Below are 17,618 nucleotides of genomic sequence, written 5' to 3' on the forward strand. Positions count from 1 at the left end.
CCACTCTTTAGTAATCTCTCCTCAGTGATGATAGTAAATGAAAATTCTTTTTTCGGTTTTAGTAATTATATTATTTTAGTGATTCTTGTTATTGATACAATATTGTTGCACAAGCAATTGGAATTCATATAATTAATACCAATTATTATAAACAAGTGTAGCCAGCTTTTAATACGATGACACGATACTTGAAGTATCGTTTACAATTTTTTAATAAATCAATAGTATTTGTAGTAACATAAATTGTTAATCGCACATCTTTCTAAGATCCACAAAAATTGATTTGTTATATGTATGTATAACAATGTCAATCAAACTAAAAATTCAATTTCAAAGGCTTACAAAATTTTAATCAAGCGCTTGGACTTGAACGGGACAGTATCAACGGGTACCTATTTAGTCAAAAACTTAAAAGCAATTATTTAATTCTTTAGTATATTATAATAAAAGTGTAATCATGATGGAAGATGAAATTATACGTAATTTACAAAAAAGGATTGTTTTGTTTAGCGAAATAATTGCAAGCATGATTCAATTTAGTTAACAACAATCGGTGTTGTACCATCTTGTCAAATAAAATTTGAACTAGTTCTTCGCAACTCATGCTCTCATTTAGATCAAAACTCGTTTCTGTTTGCGTGGTTTTCTCAGATGTGGACGGCATAGTCACTTCCGTCTGCGTACCGACGGATTTACCAAAGCTTATTCCTATATCCAAGGTTTGCATCGATTTAGATCTCGGTTCTGGTTCAGATGGTGATACCAATTCAAAGTCCTTACAGGAACCACTGTGTTTATATAATTTCTTTCGATTTAACCGTTTGGTATTCCACGTAACGCACGTGTGATGCGCACGTGATATCATTATTACTTGACATTTAGTACAACGTTCTTCATCGTTGCCTACATTCTTAGAGACCGACATTTTCTTTCCAGGACCCGACATATTTTAGTACTAAAATAATAGAAAAATAGCTTTTATGAATTCTCAATTCTCTTCTTGTTTTTTATATTAAACTATACACAGACTAATTTTAATATCCGACAGTTTATTCGTAATAGCAGAAATAAGAAATACAAGTTAGGAACTTATTAATTTAAGATCCCGATTCCTTAATAAATTCTTAAATAACGGCTTGTATGAAAACAATAAATACCGTAGTGTCAATATAAGTACACAAAGTGACCATCCTTGCTGTTTCAAGGTCTTTTTACTTGATCAATCATAGCAACCTACTTGCAAAGTTTATACATATACTCTTAACCCCGAGAAAGTAGTACGAAAAAGTTACATTGTCGATAACTCAAGCTTGTTTGGCCTATAAAGCACAAGATTGATTCCTATGCTTGGCTCGCTCAAGGCCGATCGTATTATTGCCAAAGCGTCGTACGGTTTTTGTTTTTACAATTGAAAATCGCGTGCCAAACATAAGATGAACACTAGTCAAATTTAAAAATCATATTGATTGATTTATCTTGTAAGGAATCAGCGTAAATGTAGCTACAATTAAACTCATGTGCTGTTGATAAACATAAATAGTAAGTATATTTGGTTAGAACCATTTCGATCTTTCTTGGTAGGATTTATTTATTAAAATAGTGACCTCTGATAGCTACGGATATCAAAGCGAACGTATGCAACCCGAGATTGAAGTATTCAAATCGACTTTACCTGTAACGCCCTTTGACCTGAACTCATGAAATAACAGCACCGGGATGCAGTGGATAGTTTGTACGTACGTACGTACGACGACGCGTACTACTACTACGAACAATATACGGCACACGTAAGTAGTGGTTATCAAAAGTGTCGTGATGTTCCGAGACGTAGAATTCTGATTGATGTGCCGAACACCATCTATTGATCAGATGGGTGCACAGTACAGCAACCATTGATTCTTGGCGGATAGATCAATTTGTTTGCGCACAATTATTACATTCTATACATTATGTTACAATAAACATCTGAAATATGAAATGATCAATAATGTTATAATAATATAGGTACGAGATAAGTAAAACATGAAACAATTTTATTATGGTTGTCTGGCGTTATGATTAAACAATTATAGCCGTATCGACAAATTACAGTTCATATTGGAGGAAATATATGTATAACATTCCGTTATTATATGTATGTATATGCACAGAGCCTAACGACACGTGGCGCGGTCTTGCAATTAATTACAATTCAATTACGTAACGTCACCGTCGTCAAATGAGATTTACTCCATTGTTAACAGTATAATTGTATCTGTGACAATACGGGTGATAAATGGATGGCTGTCCAATGCAATTAAGTTATTGGTGAAAATCAAGTGTATTTATAAAGTGAAAGCAATATGATTAAGGTAATTCAGTTGATTGCATGAACGGTTCGCGGGATTAGGATTTAAGTAGTTTCTCCGAAGACAGGAGCTTAAGAAACAAGTGACGGACATGGTAAATAAAATAATATGAAACGCTGGCGCAGGAGCTAATATTAGATTTTCTTCCTCCTATGAATTTTGACGATGAAAGAAGGATGTTGTAAAACAAGGAAAGCATCCGTGAGAAACTTCGTCTCAAGGACACGAGGTAGGTGTAGGTTGTAATGTATGTATAATAGTTCCTCCGTGCTCTCGAGATGGATATGTGCGAGGATCCTTCGTTCCACGTTTTACACTTTCGTTCGAGTTCGATTTTCATTATTGCTTTTTCTCTCTGGGGCTTATGCGATTTATCTTTCATGTACTTCGGATGATTCGATTTATTCGAACTAGTACTACACTTTTCTCAGCATTACGATAAAAAATAGGAAAAATACTTTTATGATTGTTTAAAAAATGTAGCTTCAATGCTTAGATAAAAATATCCTCGGCATTAGTGACTGAAAAGTCTTGCCTGAACATATTCCGTTGCGTTTAAATTGTGTCGGCTTTCAACGACAGATATCTGTTTTGTCTCCGCTTATACAATTCCAAGCTGTTGACTCAAAAGAGATTAAAGTAATGATCAGACTATATTTTTCGTCTTTGTTAAATTTTACACAGGTTCCTTAAAAATTGTACATACTCCACTCGTTTAGAATTAATTTCTCTTAAACAATTCCATGCTTCGCATTTTTGTTCCTTCCGTATCTGAAAGTAACACCTCCGACTATCAAACCCAGAGGGAATAAAGTTAAATGTTTTACTTCGGCCTTTCAGCCAAGTAATTCACAACATGACAGAATGCACGGTCTTCGAGGGCAAAAGAAACGAAAAAATTAAATCTCCTCGGGGATAATGAAACCGACTTTTTATCAACGCACAGTGCATTGCAAAGAAGAAATGTAAAATAATTTGAGAATCTACATGCTGTATAGTAAATGCCAGCTCATTCAGTTTTAATGAACTTGATGTTCGTTTTCTTTGCACTAAAGCTACGTAATACCTCAGTATGTTTCATTAGTTTTGTATAATACAACTGGAAGTATTGATCTCAGCTTATCACCATCTGTTGAACCAACCCTTCAACAATTTTCACGACCCAACTGTCCCCCCTAATCAATCGAAACCGATCCATTCAATCACGCAAAGAACTAAACACGTGAACAACTCCTACCTACTCTATGCTAAGTGCAATTTACGCCGAAAACTTGGTCGCAGAATCAAATTATCGTCACGTAAGAACGATTCTCGTGGTCATTTGTCCCACGTCGATTGAGCTACGCCGATGAGAAGCAACCTCGATTAACCTCGATAAAAGTCAAATGTCATTGGGGTGGCGAACTAATCACCGACCGTCCTTTTCGTAAATTTACGTTTGATACGCGGATCATCGGGAAACATCGTGCCTGGTTCTCCTTGTCCTCGGTTCCTTTCGGTTTTCCCACTCGCTTTCCTTCGGTCGACCTCTGTCGCGGGCGTCGCGGGCGTCGAAAGGCGTCGGTGTTCAGTTCTCAGCGCGCCGCGACGCGAGCAACTACCACCGTTCTCAGCGACAATCGCAAGTCTGTTGATCGATACGTTAACTTTCTCGTACAACAAAATAATCGTTCTCGAGGTCATTTTCAAGGGCAAATGATTAGAAAAAGTCTCTGCTATTGGATAATCGTTCGTATATTATTGATCGATCACAAGGGATACGACTGTCGTTACTTCTTCTTTCTTTTCTTTCTTCCCTATGTTTGAACTATTCGAGTCGAACCGTGAAATCGTAGCGTGATGACAAGATTCAGTTTTTCTCCTTTCGATATTTAAATCTCGCGAAAGATTCGCGATGCGCGGCCGTGGACGTTGACCGACCGGAAGTGCTAATATCCTTCGAGCAATCGCTACGACGTGACGCTGGCAGCTGTCGAGCTGTGCACGATTTCGCGTCCGATTTTATTTACTACGTGATCGTTTGCTGAATCCTCTCTAATACATATCGCGGTAAGCCCACAAATACTATTATATGTAATTTAAATGCCCCGTTCTGGAGTGCATTGCTGCATCCAAAATAGCGTATAAAATAGTACAAATTGCTAAATTAAAGAAGACTGACATTGTAACTTGATAGAACCGTAGTATTGAAGAGACGAGACTTAATTAATTTTCCGCAGCTTCCACGGTTCCCTTAGCGAACCGTTAACTTACTTTCGTTGTCCAGGGTCAAAAGTCAGTTATTATATTTCACGCTCGCAATATTCATGGCTGGTTTTAAGATGCAATATTTTCTTGACTTCGTATTTAATACCGTGCATTTCAAAACTTCAGTTCCCTCGAGGCACAGAAAATACAAAAATAGAGAAAATGATAATGACTCAATTGAAAGAGAAGAAGTCGTCCAACCGATTTATTACTCTTTGTTAACTGAGTTATGTTTTACTGCAATTCGATTACACTCAGTATGTTAATATATACATATAAGTCGTTTACGGTCTCATTCTCCATTCGTAGTAACATACATTAATTTTACTATTAATTGAACTCGGAAGGATTGTAATGAAACAAAATATTGAATTACATAGGTATCGCAAAGGGTTCATATACTTGGCTTCGACAGATGATTTTTAAATTTCTAGGAACGAAGACGGATCGGTGAACGAAAGCAAATAGATTGTATTTTCCGAAACATTAATATGGGAGGCATCAGATCCGTTTTCCACTTTTTTGATTCCGCGTATTCGTTTGCTATTCTACTCGATCATCCACTCGTCACAGAACACAGTAACGCTTGCGGTGTGTGTAATGCGCTCGATGGGAAATAGAGCATCAACGAGAATCGGACGATATTCCCGATAACAAACCGCGGCAGCAGGAAAATTTTCACGCAAATCAATACCGCTTATCGAACTCGTTGTGTAAACAACTCTAATCACGAGCCACAGTTTCGTCATAGGCAAAAATTAGTACAGAGAAACACAGTTCACCCCCGTGTCGCATCGTCGATACCGGCTTTTTAAATTATTTTTACCTTTCAGCGTTTTGTTTTCATCTCGCTCGAAAAATTGTATCGTGGAATTTTCAGAATTAATAGAATTCATCATTTAACTGTTCGATAATCTAAATTCGATAATCTTTTTTATTCACTGCAGATATTTTTTCTCTTTATCCGTCGATGGCTTGAATATTCGGCTTACGCGTTCTTTATGGCCACGTAGGCGTATTAGAAAAGTCACAAGTATTTCGAAACAAGTTCTACAATATACTGTAGTAATAAAATACGATTCACATAGCGAGTATTCCTACGGGATCCCTTTAGCTGCCTGATCGCTATGGATCAATAGAAAGCATTTCACTGTCTTTATTATATTCGGTTTAATTGGGTGTTAAATTTTGCGCAAGTTATTTGTACAAACAAAATTTACTTTGATTGGGAGTAGAATAAATAAATACAATAGTTTAGATATCATTATTATGCATTTCTTAACTCTTTATATTTTTTTTTTCCTTTTCAATCTGGAAATAAATTTTGTAGAGCAGATTACTTACTAACATTTTGCTGATCCAATAATAATCATAAAACGAGCACAAGTTCGTCGAGTTGGGGGAACTTTCCTTGATAGCAAACAGGTATAAAAGTGAACTAGTGATAAATCGCACGAGATGTCGATTGCTAGGATACCAAAGGCTTTAATACTGAAATTGTATGTCTTCGCAGAAATACGATGTGGCAGACATAACTATGATGTCAAATAAGAAAATAATTTTTTCAAACGTTACTGAAAACAGGAAAACAATGTAAAACTCATCTCATTCTCTTTGCTTTCTCTCTCAGAAACTCAGAAATACAATTTTATCGTTCTTTTGTAAGAGAAATACGTAGAAGATAATTAAAGACCGTAATTCTATTCGGTTCTATTTTTGTAACTTGTAATGATGTCTTAAATTTCATTCATCCCGGGGAAGACAAATTCTTACTTAGTATTTCTTGCCGCGTCCGTTGTTTCAAATTTTCTAGCCAAGTTCTGATGAAAAATGAACAAGTGATAAAATGTACGGAATGTTAACGAACGGGAATAACTTTGAATTTGCATTTCATAGTTCCTGGGACTCTAATTTCTGATGCTCCTTGAATATGAAGGTGGAGACGAGTATTTGAGTTAAGATTCCTTCTTACCAACGCAAACACTTTCATAAAGAAATAATCAGCCACTGTGCAAACTGAACGTTATTATAGTAGGATTTAGAATCGTTTCGTGTAAACATAAATAAAACATTTTCATGCTCCTGAAAAGTTAAATTGCCTGCGTTCCACAGATTTTTCCCTTCGTACATTTTGTATTCCTAGTGAACCGCTAAAAGGAGTAGTTGCATGTACGTAGCTGGCAAACTTTAATCTAATTAGTTTAGAGGATGCTTTTCTGTCAATACTTTACGGCTCAATACTTTATTTCTGAAGTAGGAATACTTGGTCGAGGAATACTTTCACCTTTTTTTGCATTATCATGCGCAGAGTTATTAAAATAAAAGTGCCTCTACACGAAGTACGAACTCGATCGAACTAACGAATAAAAATAGATTTAGATGTTATCCTCTCTTCAATGAATTAAAGTAAATATTTGCGAACAATGATGGACGGAAATCAAATCAAAACAGAAAATGAAATAGTTAAATCGATTTGGTAGTTATCGAACAATATAAAATTTTTAAACATATTTTATCCGATGCAGTTTGATCTTTTTACGAAAAATGTTTTCGCTTGGCAATGATGGAACGAAGTTTCTTATCGCCTGTAGCAGGGCTTAGACTTGACGAAAATTTGTCATCGACAGCAGTCATTTATCAGGGTCGAACTCTCACGGGAAGAGGAAGTAGTCCGATGTATAAATGGTTTAAACGAACACAATTTAACGTCTTGAATAGCAATCGGAAAAGTTAAAAACTTACCGTCGCAGTGCACGAAGCTAGTTAATTATATTATCATATTAATGTTTCGTCATGTCTTTAATTTTTAGGAGAAAAATATATTTTCTGCGAACGATAGTAGTAGAGGAAAGCAATAGGATAAAATTTATGTCTTTGACAGTTATAAATATATTGAATGTTTTTATCGTACTACGCTACGCTGTGCTTTATGTGAAATATGAACAAATTCTTCGGAGAGTCTGGAGTATTTACAAAAGCTTTATCGCTACTGTGACAAACTACGTTCTGCTGAACAGCTGACAAAGGAGGTTCTTCGAAATTATGTCCCATAAAATGGAACATATCTAGATCTACATTCGACCGTCCTTACAATAAAATTTCTCTTTATTCGAGGTACGAATTCGTGGAATTAACCACTTGCGGTGGAAAGACGTGCCACGCAAAATACATATTTCGTGCGCTCTGAGGAAATTAATCGTTAAGGTAAATGCGTACGCGTGAATGTATTTTACTACACCACCAAGTTTCGTCGGCACAGTCGTCGAGTTAGACTACTAGCCGTATCGTACATGACAAATCGATCGTCGATTAACTCAATGCCGCGCAGTGATGTGACGTGCGCACAAAATCAAAGAAATCCGAGTATTTTTAATCAATTTATTTACATAAAAGAATTGCAATTTATTGCATTTAATCTATACGTACGTTGACTAAGAAACATTATATCTAGCTATACTATGTAGGTTATTACTGTCAATAAGAGTAATAGAATTTAATTCGATCTAGTTTCAAGATATAGAATAGTGATAGAAAGCATTCTAGCGTATTCGAATTTCAAGCGATACTCGAACTTGGAAACCCAATGGAATAGATACAGTTGGAACGTCAAGTATGTACGTGGACAAGCCAGTGAAAACCGAATCCTGTACACGCTCCTTTATTGAAACTCACGCGTTTCGAACAGAAACAGACCATCAAAGACTCGGGGCATATCTGCTCCGAAGCTGAAACGTTCGGTTTTTCTTTGATTTGCCTGGTATCCGGTTGTGTAATGTTCGAGCTCTATCGATTGTCCGAAACTCGTTGGTCCGGACTTTTGTTGATATTTTTATACCTGCCCAAGGGTGGCTGTTAGGATCTTTTTAACATTTGAACATGTATATTGCAACAAATATGATTGGATGAGAAGTAGTTAGTTTCCACGGTTGCCACGGTTAAGAACTTCGTTGCCATATTATTTAGAAAACCGCTCGAATCGATGAGAAAGTAACAACGTCGGCGGTTTGAAACAATCTTATTCTTATAGTAATCCTTATTCAGGGAACTCCCGCTGGTCCTCGTACTTTGTACTGTTGTTTGACGCGAGATGGTCGAATAGCTCGGCTCTAGTTTCCTTGAACTTTCCCTGGAGTAAAGCGTACAACGTATTTCACTCTTTGATAGTATTGAGGTAATCCTTTCGAAATTGTAGCTTAGCTTGTTGCTTAGTTGAATCGTTTTTGTAATGCTCGAGCGTTTGAGCGACATCAGTTCACTTCATTCATTACGATCAATTGGAATCTTTAATTATCCTGTTTCATCACAATTCTATGAATAGTTTCTAATTACACAATGTAAAACCTGATCGCGATATTAAGTAAATTGTAACGTTGTAAACGTTGTATTGAAAACACTTTTGGGAACTGCTCTTCCGTTTTTAAAAAATTGCACGCCATTAATTATTATCGATTGTAAATGTTTTCAACGATGCAGGCGAGTATTTCTCATAACTCTTCATGAGCATTCTTATCGAATTCTTCATCGAGAATGCGATATCATCGAAATTTTTCTCGTAAAGCTAATATGCAGTCAATAAAGGATCTTGGAACACGAATGTTAACAGGATTTGAATAAATACACATGAATATACATATAATGTACAGCTTCCACTCATTGTGCATGCTAGTGCTACTCCTTTAGTGCGGCTTAAGATAGAACGTCTAGGCCACGTGCCGACCCAACGAGTACCTCTTTTTTTAAATTAGCCCATTCAGCTCGACGTAAATAAGACAAAGCCCTTGCTATAGATTAACTTTTTGTGATCTTCATTCAGTGGAGGAAAGTGACGTTCTCAAAGGTTCTCCGAGATTGTTCATCTATCAAGCTTTCTCATTGGTATTCAAGAATCATCATTGTAACAGGCTTCGCCCACGTTACGATGCTTCTCGCGTCATCGTAGCTTTTCTAATAGCAAATCCATGAATATGTCCAACGTGGAGAGGACATTTTTACGGAGATGTATCTATTTCATATCCTTTTGAAATACAACAGCACATGTTCTATCTACACCTACACTAAGATTTAACGTTTTTATTGAAAGCGCGTGGGTGGCATACTACACACTTCAATGTCGGTTCTGTCCTTTCCCTCGGCGTCCAATCTTACGGAGGTGAGTGGAGGGTGAAGCGAAAACAGGGAACGTGCTGCGGAGTGCTGTACTTAGAATTCGATCGGATATTATCCGCGAACGGAATTTTTGAGTGAGCGGAAACCGGTGAAGGAAACGTTGATAACGTTATACAGACAGGCGCCTATCGGTAAATATTGATCAGCGGAAACACTTAGATTGCAGATTCATAGATGCCAACGAGTTATCGAACTAAGTTACCTCAAGTGGTTGATAGGTTTAATCAGCCGCTAATAACGCGATCGATCGTCCCAGTACGCCACTTGTAGGTTTATTTGGTGAATTGGCTGGTAAGACAGAAATAGCATCAAGTGACAATCGTACGTATCGTTGTTGCTTATATCGCAACAATTGTTCATAATGATTTCGGTGTCCTCCCATGCTGCTGGGCAATTCTGCGGTTTAATCGATTCAGCTACCTGTGGAATTCATTCTGACGACGTACAATGCACTATAGATAATTAGTGGTAATTCAATAATGGAAAATTATACTGATATGTATAAGACTCTTCATTGAAATAGAAATGTAAGTGATTAAAGCAAAGAATTTTATTTATAGCATAATCGAGCTCACCGTGCTTTCTTCCTCTTCCTTTTCGAGATTTAGTTGTACTCGGTGCCCTTTTATTAATCCTTTATCGAGAAACTAATTAAACGACGGACGTTAATTACGAAACGATAACGGGTTAACGAACTTTGAACGCTTCCAACTGAACTCGTACTCGCGACGCGAAACGACTCGCCTTACTTGATTGCCCGACACTGTGTGCACAAACGGGTCGCAGTGATTTCGTTTCGGAAATTTGTTCGCAAAATATTAGAGCTGGATTAATTTGTATTTCACGTGTCGTTCCGCAATATTCGTAAGTAAAAGTTTTAAGTATGTTCAAATGCCGTATAATCGCCTTATGATTCTGATAAATAAGGTTTCTGGTGGAAAACGTTAATTTCAATGAAATTGGTCGGCGCGTTTCATCAGGAGACGTGTGCAAGCAGAGGTAGCCGCTACGGCGAGTAACAGCATTAAATGTTGACTAAAACTTGTAATTTCATCTGCGGATCGGCTAGGATTGTGAAATTGATGAACTCTGAAGTTATCGTAGCGCCACTTTATTCGATTATTATTATATAGTATACAAGTGACCCGTTGCCTATAGAGGTAATCCATTGACACGAAATACTGCAATTCGACGATTTAATTCCCTCGTTCTAAAAATCATGTTTTCATCACAGAACGTTATTCTGTTTAATTATAAGAGTCACGACAATTAAAATTAAGTTGCAGTATACGCATGTGCGCGAATTACGGAATTCATTCTTCATAGAAATCTTATTATACATTAAATGTTACAGCTACTTTAGCACTGCATCAGCTAACTGCTTAGATTAAGAAAGCTTCCAACCAATTATTTTTTTTTCATTCACATTTTGTTTTCTTTCCGCATTCGTGCCGAAGCATACCGATACCCGATAATCCTCCAATAGGGCGTACGGGGTTGTACTGTTGTTTCCTATATAGTCTTCTGAAAGCGGATTAACACACGGTTCAGGGAGTAAACAAATTAACACAGACTGATGTATACAGTTATGTCTGTACGCCTGGACATTACGATCCCTTTAGAGTCTTTATTAACGCGCACTTTTCGCCAGATTAAATTTCTTTCTTCACTTCATGAAACTCAAGCTAGGCAAAATATGTATAGAAGAATTATACTTGTCTATTTCACAGCTTAGAAATCGCGAATTTAATTGTTGACAATGGAAAATCGTTAATATTGCACGACGTATATTAAGACTCGGAAACACACTGCTTCCCTTGATTTGATCAAGAATGAAATTGGAACGCCTGGGACAGCCTGGAAGAAATTAAATTTGCCGAGTAAACGTCTATTCGGTGTTGAACGCAGATTTAGACTTTTGATAAATCGTAGACAATTTTCTTGGCATTCTCGTGTCTTCGATCAGGCAGATTCGATTTTTCTTTTCCTTCGTTACCGGAACGCATTGTAATAACGCAGGATTCTATGAATTTGAAATTAATATTTCAAAAATTATTTCCAAACGATGGTGTCCATGTCTCAAAGAAAATTCTTTCGTCTCAACAAACTTTTACAATCCCGTTTTTCATTTCGAACGTTTTGCTCGGATGAACAATACTACGTGAAAAGAGAAATTTGTTCTTTGAGATTGAAAGGAATGCTTTAAGTAGAAGTACCGGGAAAGTTGAAGCACCGCTTTGCGTCCGGATTACTTTTTTCCTCTGAACTCGTTTTCGTAAATGCTTTGGCTTTGTTCCTGCACTATTGCATAGATCGAATCGGATCTTTATTCTTTCAATTATACGTTTGTAATTATTGTTTCATAAAAACTGGCTGGTTCTTTTCCGTCTTTTCCTTGACTTTTCCGTTAATTTAATTAACAGGAACGCGGCATTTTATCTTTGAATACTGAAGTTCTTGGAATTAAAAAGTTTAAATCTTGGATGCCGGTGAAGTTTGAGATTTCCTTACCTGGAACGTCTTTAAGGGTGGAATTTGACACTGGATGCTCGAATTACGTTCCGCAGAAAATAGACAAATGAGTATTTGTAACTTATGATATAGTTCTGTAATTCTCTCAATTTCAATGCTACATATATATTATACATATATTTTATTTATATTTCCCGCATGATCGGTCTATAAAGATCTAATTGTAAGTTGTAATGCACGCAGTCTACTATTTACAAATTGTCGCAATTGAACACCGACGTTCGTTTATAAAAATGTTCATTTGAATGAAATTCACAGAAAAACACAGTTTGGCGAGAAACTTTGTAATCTTGGTGTCGTTTGGCACAACCAGCTCCTATCTCGCAAGTTTTCTTACCCTACATCTTGATTTTCAGTCACGTCGCGAATACGCAATGAGTCGATTCCTCTAAATAATAGCTTCACGGCGCGAGGTTGTTCGGTTCTAGCGACATCAATCGAAATTAAGTTCTCTGATAAAACGTGTATGGAATGTTTCATTACTCTCAATACTTCACTTATATTCGCTATTCCCCCTTGTGAGATAGCTGCGACGTACGTGTGAAATATATTCGATGTAACAACAGAATAATGAAACAAATTTTTTCGGAAATATATGTAAAATATTAGCCAATAACAATGCATTTGAGCAATATTACCAGTATAGATTTTAGTGTCCGTGTGTGTTTGATCCAACGTAGGATTCGAGATGAACCAGTAGAACTTATCCTTCGGAATGGATTAGTAGAGATGGAGGGATCTCGCGCGAACGGGTCGTAGCAATTATCGGAGGATCAATATATCTTACTTTGTACGTACTTCAGAACATCATTCGATTCTGATAAACTGAAGGCGGGAATCTCTGGGCATAATTATTTCTCACGCAGACGATCGCAGATATCGAGTAGATTCGAAACAGGAAAAATAATCGTTCCTTTAGTAAATTGCTCGAAACGTTTGTAGAAATTCTGTTAACGAGCAGAACTTTAATCATTGAAACCATTATGATTATGATTCATTTAAACACAATAATATTCTCTGTTCAGAACTGAGTGAACTTTTAATAACTATACCATCTTCTCTGCGTTTGTACGTAAATTAAAACTCCACTCGGGGAGCAGTTTTTCGTTTAAATGTGGAAACCTGAATGCTTTTATATTTAAGTGTCTCCAGTTATGTCACCACCCTCCTGGTGTTCATTTGTCGGCTAATTTTTATCGATAACGAATCGATCGATTTCCTGTTTCGTTCGCCACTTGACGATTAAAGTGCGTTTAATTACGCGTCGTTACAAAGCCTGGAACTTCCAATTATCTACTTTCATCCGGGAACACACAGATTCGGTTAACGCTGACCGCAGGGGAAAACAGTTTTATGATCGGGCTGCGTGAACGTGGTGATAAAGTTAACTTTGATTAACGTTGCGATAAAATTGTGAATAATGTTGAAAAATGCCAGTAATAATTCACTGCCATCATCGCCTACTAATGAGTTCAAGGTTTAAAAAACGTCTTCTGCGTTCATTACTAATATTTTTAAATTCTGGCTCGTTAACTCGATAAAGAACGATTTTATTCGTTAAACCTTCTGTTCCGTGTATAAATATAGTTTCACGTTGGGTTACATCAATTCTGTTCATGGCCAATCGTCCGTGCAAATTGTTTCCGCGACGATTCAATTTCCCAGAGGAACGAAATACTTTTTGCGACGTTCTCGACGAATCTTGTTTCTTTTTTCGATACAATTAAATCACGCATGGCTGTGTTGTTACAGAAAAAAAGGTTTCGATAAAACATAACCTGAATACGACAAAGTATCTCGTTCGAAATCCAGCTGAAAGCTGAGGCGTAATTCGATATTCTATACAAATTCATGCATGGGCGTTTTCTTCTATGTAAACTAGTGCGCACCAAAATTGAAACTGCATATTAAAAATGTACGATGTTTGAGAATATTTTACAACGAAATTTATTGCTGTAGACTGTTCCCCGGGGTATTTATGGTACAATAGAAGTTTGACCCTTTTATAAGAAAGGTTTGCATTATTTAAGTACATGGGTACGCGCTAGGTAGGACTACACGGATCAGTTCCTTTGTACGACGTAGTTACACCCACGTTGTGCACACCCACGAAACGGCTAAAGGGTGTCAGCGATGCATCTGGGAAATAAAATCCCTCCCCTTTGAAAATATTCTCGCCAGTTTATGAATGTCGAAAATAGTGACAGCAAATACAAATAGTATCGTAATATTAGGTCTTAATATTTTCCAAATTTTTTAATTTTTATCTCGTCTTGTCTGTGTGTTACTTGTGACTTTTGAATTATTATGGTTTCCCCTGGACGAACATTACGTTGAGAAATGAGCGGCTGATGAAGTCATGTTATGGCTTGCTTAAGGTCGCCCAGTATACCAGATGGTAGTGTATATTAATGAAAAACGCAACATTTCGCTACTCTTTGAGATACGTATGAAACGGACAGTATCTAAATGAGAATTTATTTTAATTAATCGAAGTGAGAATGATATTGACGCAATAATTCTAGGACACAATTAATTATACGTCATAATTAAAAGAACCTACGTTGAGGTTTCTAATTAATTTAATCAAGTGCATTGAATTTGTTCCAAGATATGCACGTTATTTTTCAAAATATGCTATCTGTTATTTGGAACTCCGCCTCGTTATTAATTATTTATTTATTAACGAGCCAGAATGTACGCAATGTACGATATTTGTGTACGATATGTCGAACCTCTGTTAAGTAGTGAAATATTCAATTTTGCGTATTGACGATATGTAAAGAGAGAATCGAAACATCAACATGTCCGTTATGATTGAAATGGGAGCGAAGGATTCGCCACTAATTCAACTGGTTAACAGGCAGTTTCACCTGCCACGAGTTATCATTGTGAGATGCGCCATTCTACCCGTCTGTCAAATATTGTACTTTATGCTGCATTTTAATATCTATCACGACGGCTGACTGAGTCACGTCCCTGAAAGTCATCATGAAAACTCGGTTGATGCGTAGGTGCCGTGTTTAAAAAATACGCGGCATGATATTTAATTTCAATAAGAAACAGTTATGAGATCAACGTGAAAATACGATTGTACATTTCGCATTTTTATATTTACTTATTATTATACACTATACTTATGTACAGACGGGGCTGAATTATTTGATCCGAATCACGGCACATGTTGAATTAAAATCATCCATGCACGATCGCCATAGCAATTGAATAGATTAATTCCCGATATACGCGCGATGGACGGTGTAGATCAAGACGATGCCAGCCTCAGAGTTCGACACGTTCGCCAAACATCGGATTGTGCACCTCAAAGGAAGCTCCTTCCATTCAGCCGCGAAATTGGACGACCAGCATTTAATGAGCGAACGCACGGACTTAAACCACAAACAATGACGATGGCATTACGTGCTGATTTTCACGGTCGTTGAATGTCTCCCCGATCTGTCGAACGATTTTTCCGCTCGGCGATTGATAAAACGAACGACCTGAGGATAATTCGTACAATTTATCTGAAAGTCACGTAATTTTATCAGAATTATGAGAAATCTTATAGAAATTGCAAAGTATGTTGATCATAACTTTGCCTTCCAGTCACGGGTTCTTTTCGTTTGTTTCACATGTTTTAGTATACTCCGCGTGCTTTATTGTTCAACAGTCTGTTGCATGCGTTTTATTCTCACGACTATATTATATCACGCCAGAAATGAGAAAGCTTGATAAACACGAGGAAAGCAGGTTCGTCGAATTACGGAAGCATTTAATTCGAATGAGGGTACTTTATGATTTCCCATTCCGCTTAACCCGAAACGCTTACTATGACACGTGAACAAAAAAAACAAAAAAAATGGTGAAACAACAATGTTAGATCGTAAAACCCATTAAAAAGGAAATACGAAACTTTTCTTTGTTCTCGAGTTCGTCCCTGCCATTTTTTCCCTGCCATAGGAAATTTCCGTTGTTATTCTCCTTCGCCTTTATTCTGGCATCTCTAATAAAACGAGTAGGACGATGATATCTTTGTATTCTTTTCCATTATTCTTTTTATTCCCTTCATTAGGCGAGAACAATGTATGTGTAACAAGTAAAAAACGTTGCACAATCGTAGCTCGTATGTTTCTCGGCCGTGTTTGCTGGATCTCTGCGGTTATTTTTCTCGCGTTCTCGTTAAACGGTCTGACGCGTTCAGGAAACCCTCGTAAACGTGATCGTAACTTAACAGCTGCGGTAAAATGTATATGTCGACGATCATATTAAACCTTTCCTCATTGTCTTCTGCCTCTCTGATACAGTTGACGTTGATCGTTAAAATCTGACCTTTAAGAACAAAAGATATTTTACACCTTACACATTTGTTTTTTGTATGTTACAAGTCGATTAAAGTGATCCGTAAAATATGGAATGCAACGGCACACGATATGTACGAGGTCAGGGAATTTAAAATGGAATGAATACCTGAGATGGTCGATGATTAAATTTAATGATAATTTACTCGACACGAAAGTGTAGTAAGACTCTTCGATCCTTCTCTCGTACACCATGTCACTCTCTTTATTCGAAATCCCGTACACGTTGAATATTCTTATCTCTGTAATCTTGATATGAATTTTCATCACGTATAATCCTTTAAGTAAACAGTCCTTCCGCGTTCGAGTCTGAGCCGTGGGCAACGCGAAACCAGAAGGGTTGTCACGTACTTTGCATACAATTTTCTTGAAAGGTTACCTAGTTTCAGTACTAATGACGCCTACGAATTTCCACCGAGAAAAATAGGATGGGATTCGTGACGAGTGCAGACTAATCAAGCTAGACTTCGAAACTTCTTTCCGATCTAATAGAATGAACCTTTTTCAGATACGAGATACGGTGAACGGGAAGGAGGTGAGGCTAATTCGCGGTGACAACTCGCAGGAGCGAAAGAGACCGAGATCGATCGAGAGCGACTGAAAAGGAGAGAATGGTTTCCTCGGCGGTCTTCGGGGCAGCCGCCGGTACTGGCCTGGCACTCGTCGTCGCGATGACGATAGTGGTCTACCGATATTACGCCGGGAATCGAAAGGGAAAGTACTGGAGCAATTTGGATCGTTGGCCGGACCCACCGGGCACAAAGAAGCCAGACGATCCGCAGCAGTCTCAAGGCAACCTGTCCTCGTCGCAAGTACTCAATTGTTGGCGGAAACAGCAGAAGAATTACTACGCCGTGCAGATCGGGGTGAGCACTAAGAACGTTTCTTTTATCTGTCTTTTTATCATAAGCTCCTTTGAAAAAATTAGATTTTCATAGCATGATACAAGCAGCATGAATTCAATGAA

General features: G+C 37.3%; 2 protein-coding genes across 3 annotated transcripts in view; one reads left to right on the plus strand and one right to left on the minus strand.

The window, feature by feature from the left end:
- Positions 1–217: 217 nt before the first annotated feature.
- On the minus strand, positions 218–1,755 carry LOC113465260 (uncharacterized). The gene is made up of 2 exons (XM_026819811.1): positions 1,673–1,755; positions 218–955 (listed from the first exon to the last, which is right to left on the minus strand). The coding sequence occupies exon 2, from the start codon at positions 944–946 to the stop codon at positions 485–487; it is 462 nt and encodes a 153-aa protein (XP_026675612.1). The 5' UTR covers positions 947–955; positions 1,673–1,755; the 3' UTR covers positions 218–484.
- A 2,179-nt stretch (positions 1,756–3,934) lies between these two features.
- The window catches only part of Sytbeta (Synaptotagmin beta), a 59,953-nt gene continuing 46,269 nt past the window's right edge, over positions 3,935–17,618 (plus strand). For both annotated transcript variants that reach the window (XM_018037314.2, XM_026819797.1), the window contains exons 1-2: positions 3,935–4,397; positions 17,160–17,517. In XM_018037314.2, the coding sequence (XP_017892803.1) occupies positions 17,263–17,517 (255 nt within the window). In that variant the 5' untranslated portion in view covers positions 3,935–4,397; positions 17,160–17,262. The remainder of the gene's footprint in view (positions 4,398–17,159; positions 17,518–17,618) is intronic.

The sequence above is a fragment of the Ceratina calcarata genome, unplaced genomic scaffold, assembly GCF_001652005.2.
Source record: "Ceratina calcarata isolate Rehan_Ccalc_2016 unplaced genomic scaffold, ASM165200v1 scaffold162.2, whole genome shotgun sequence".
Lineage (NCBI taxonomy): Eukaryota > Metazoa > Arthropoda > Insecta > Hymenoptera > Apidae > Ceratina > Ceratina calcarata.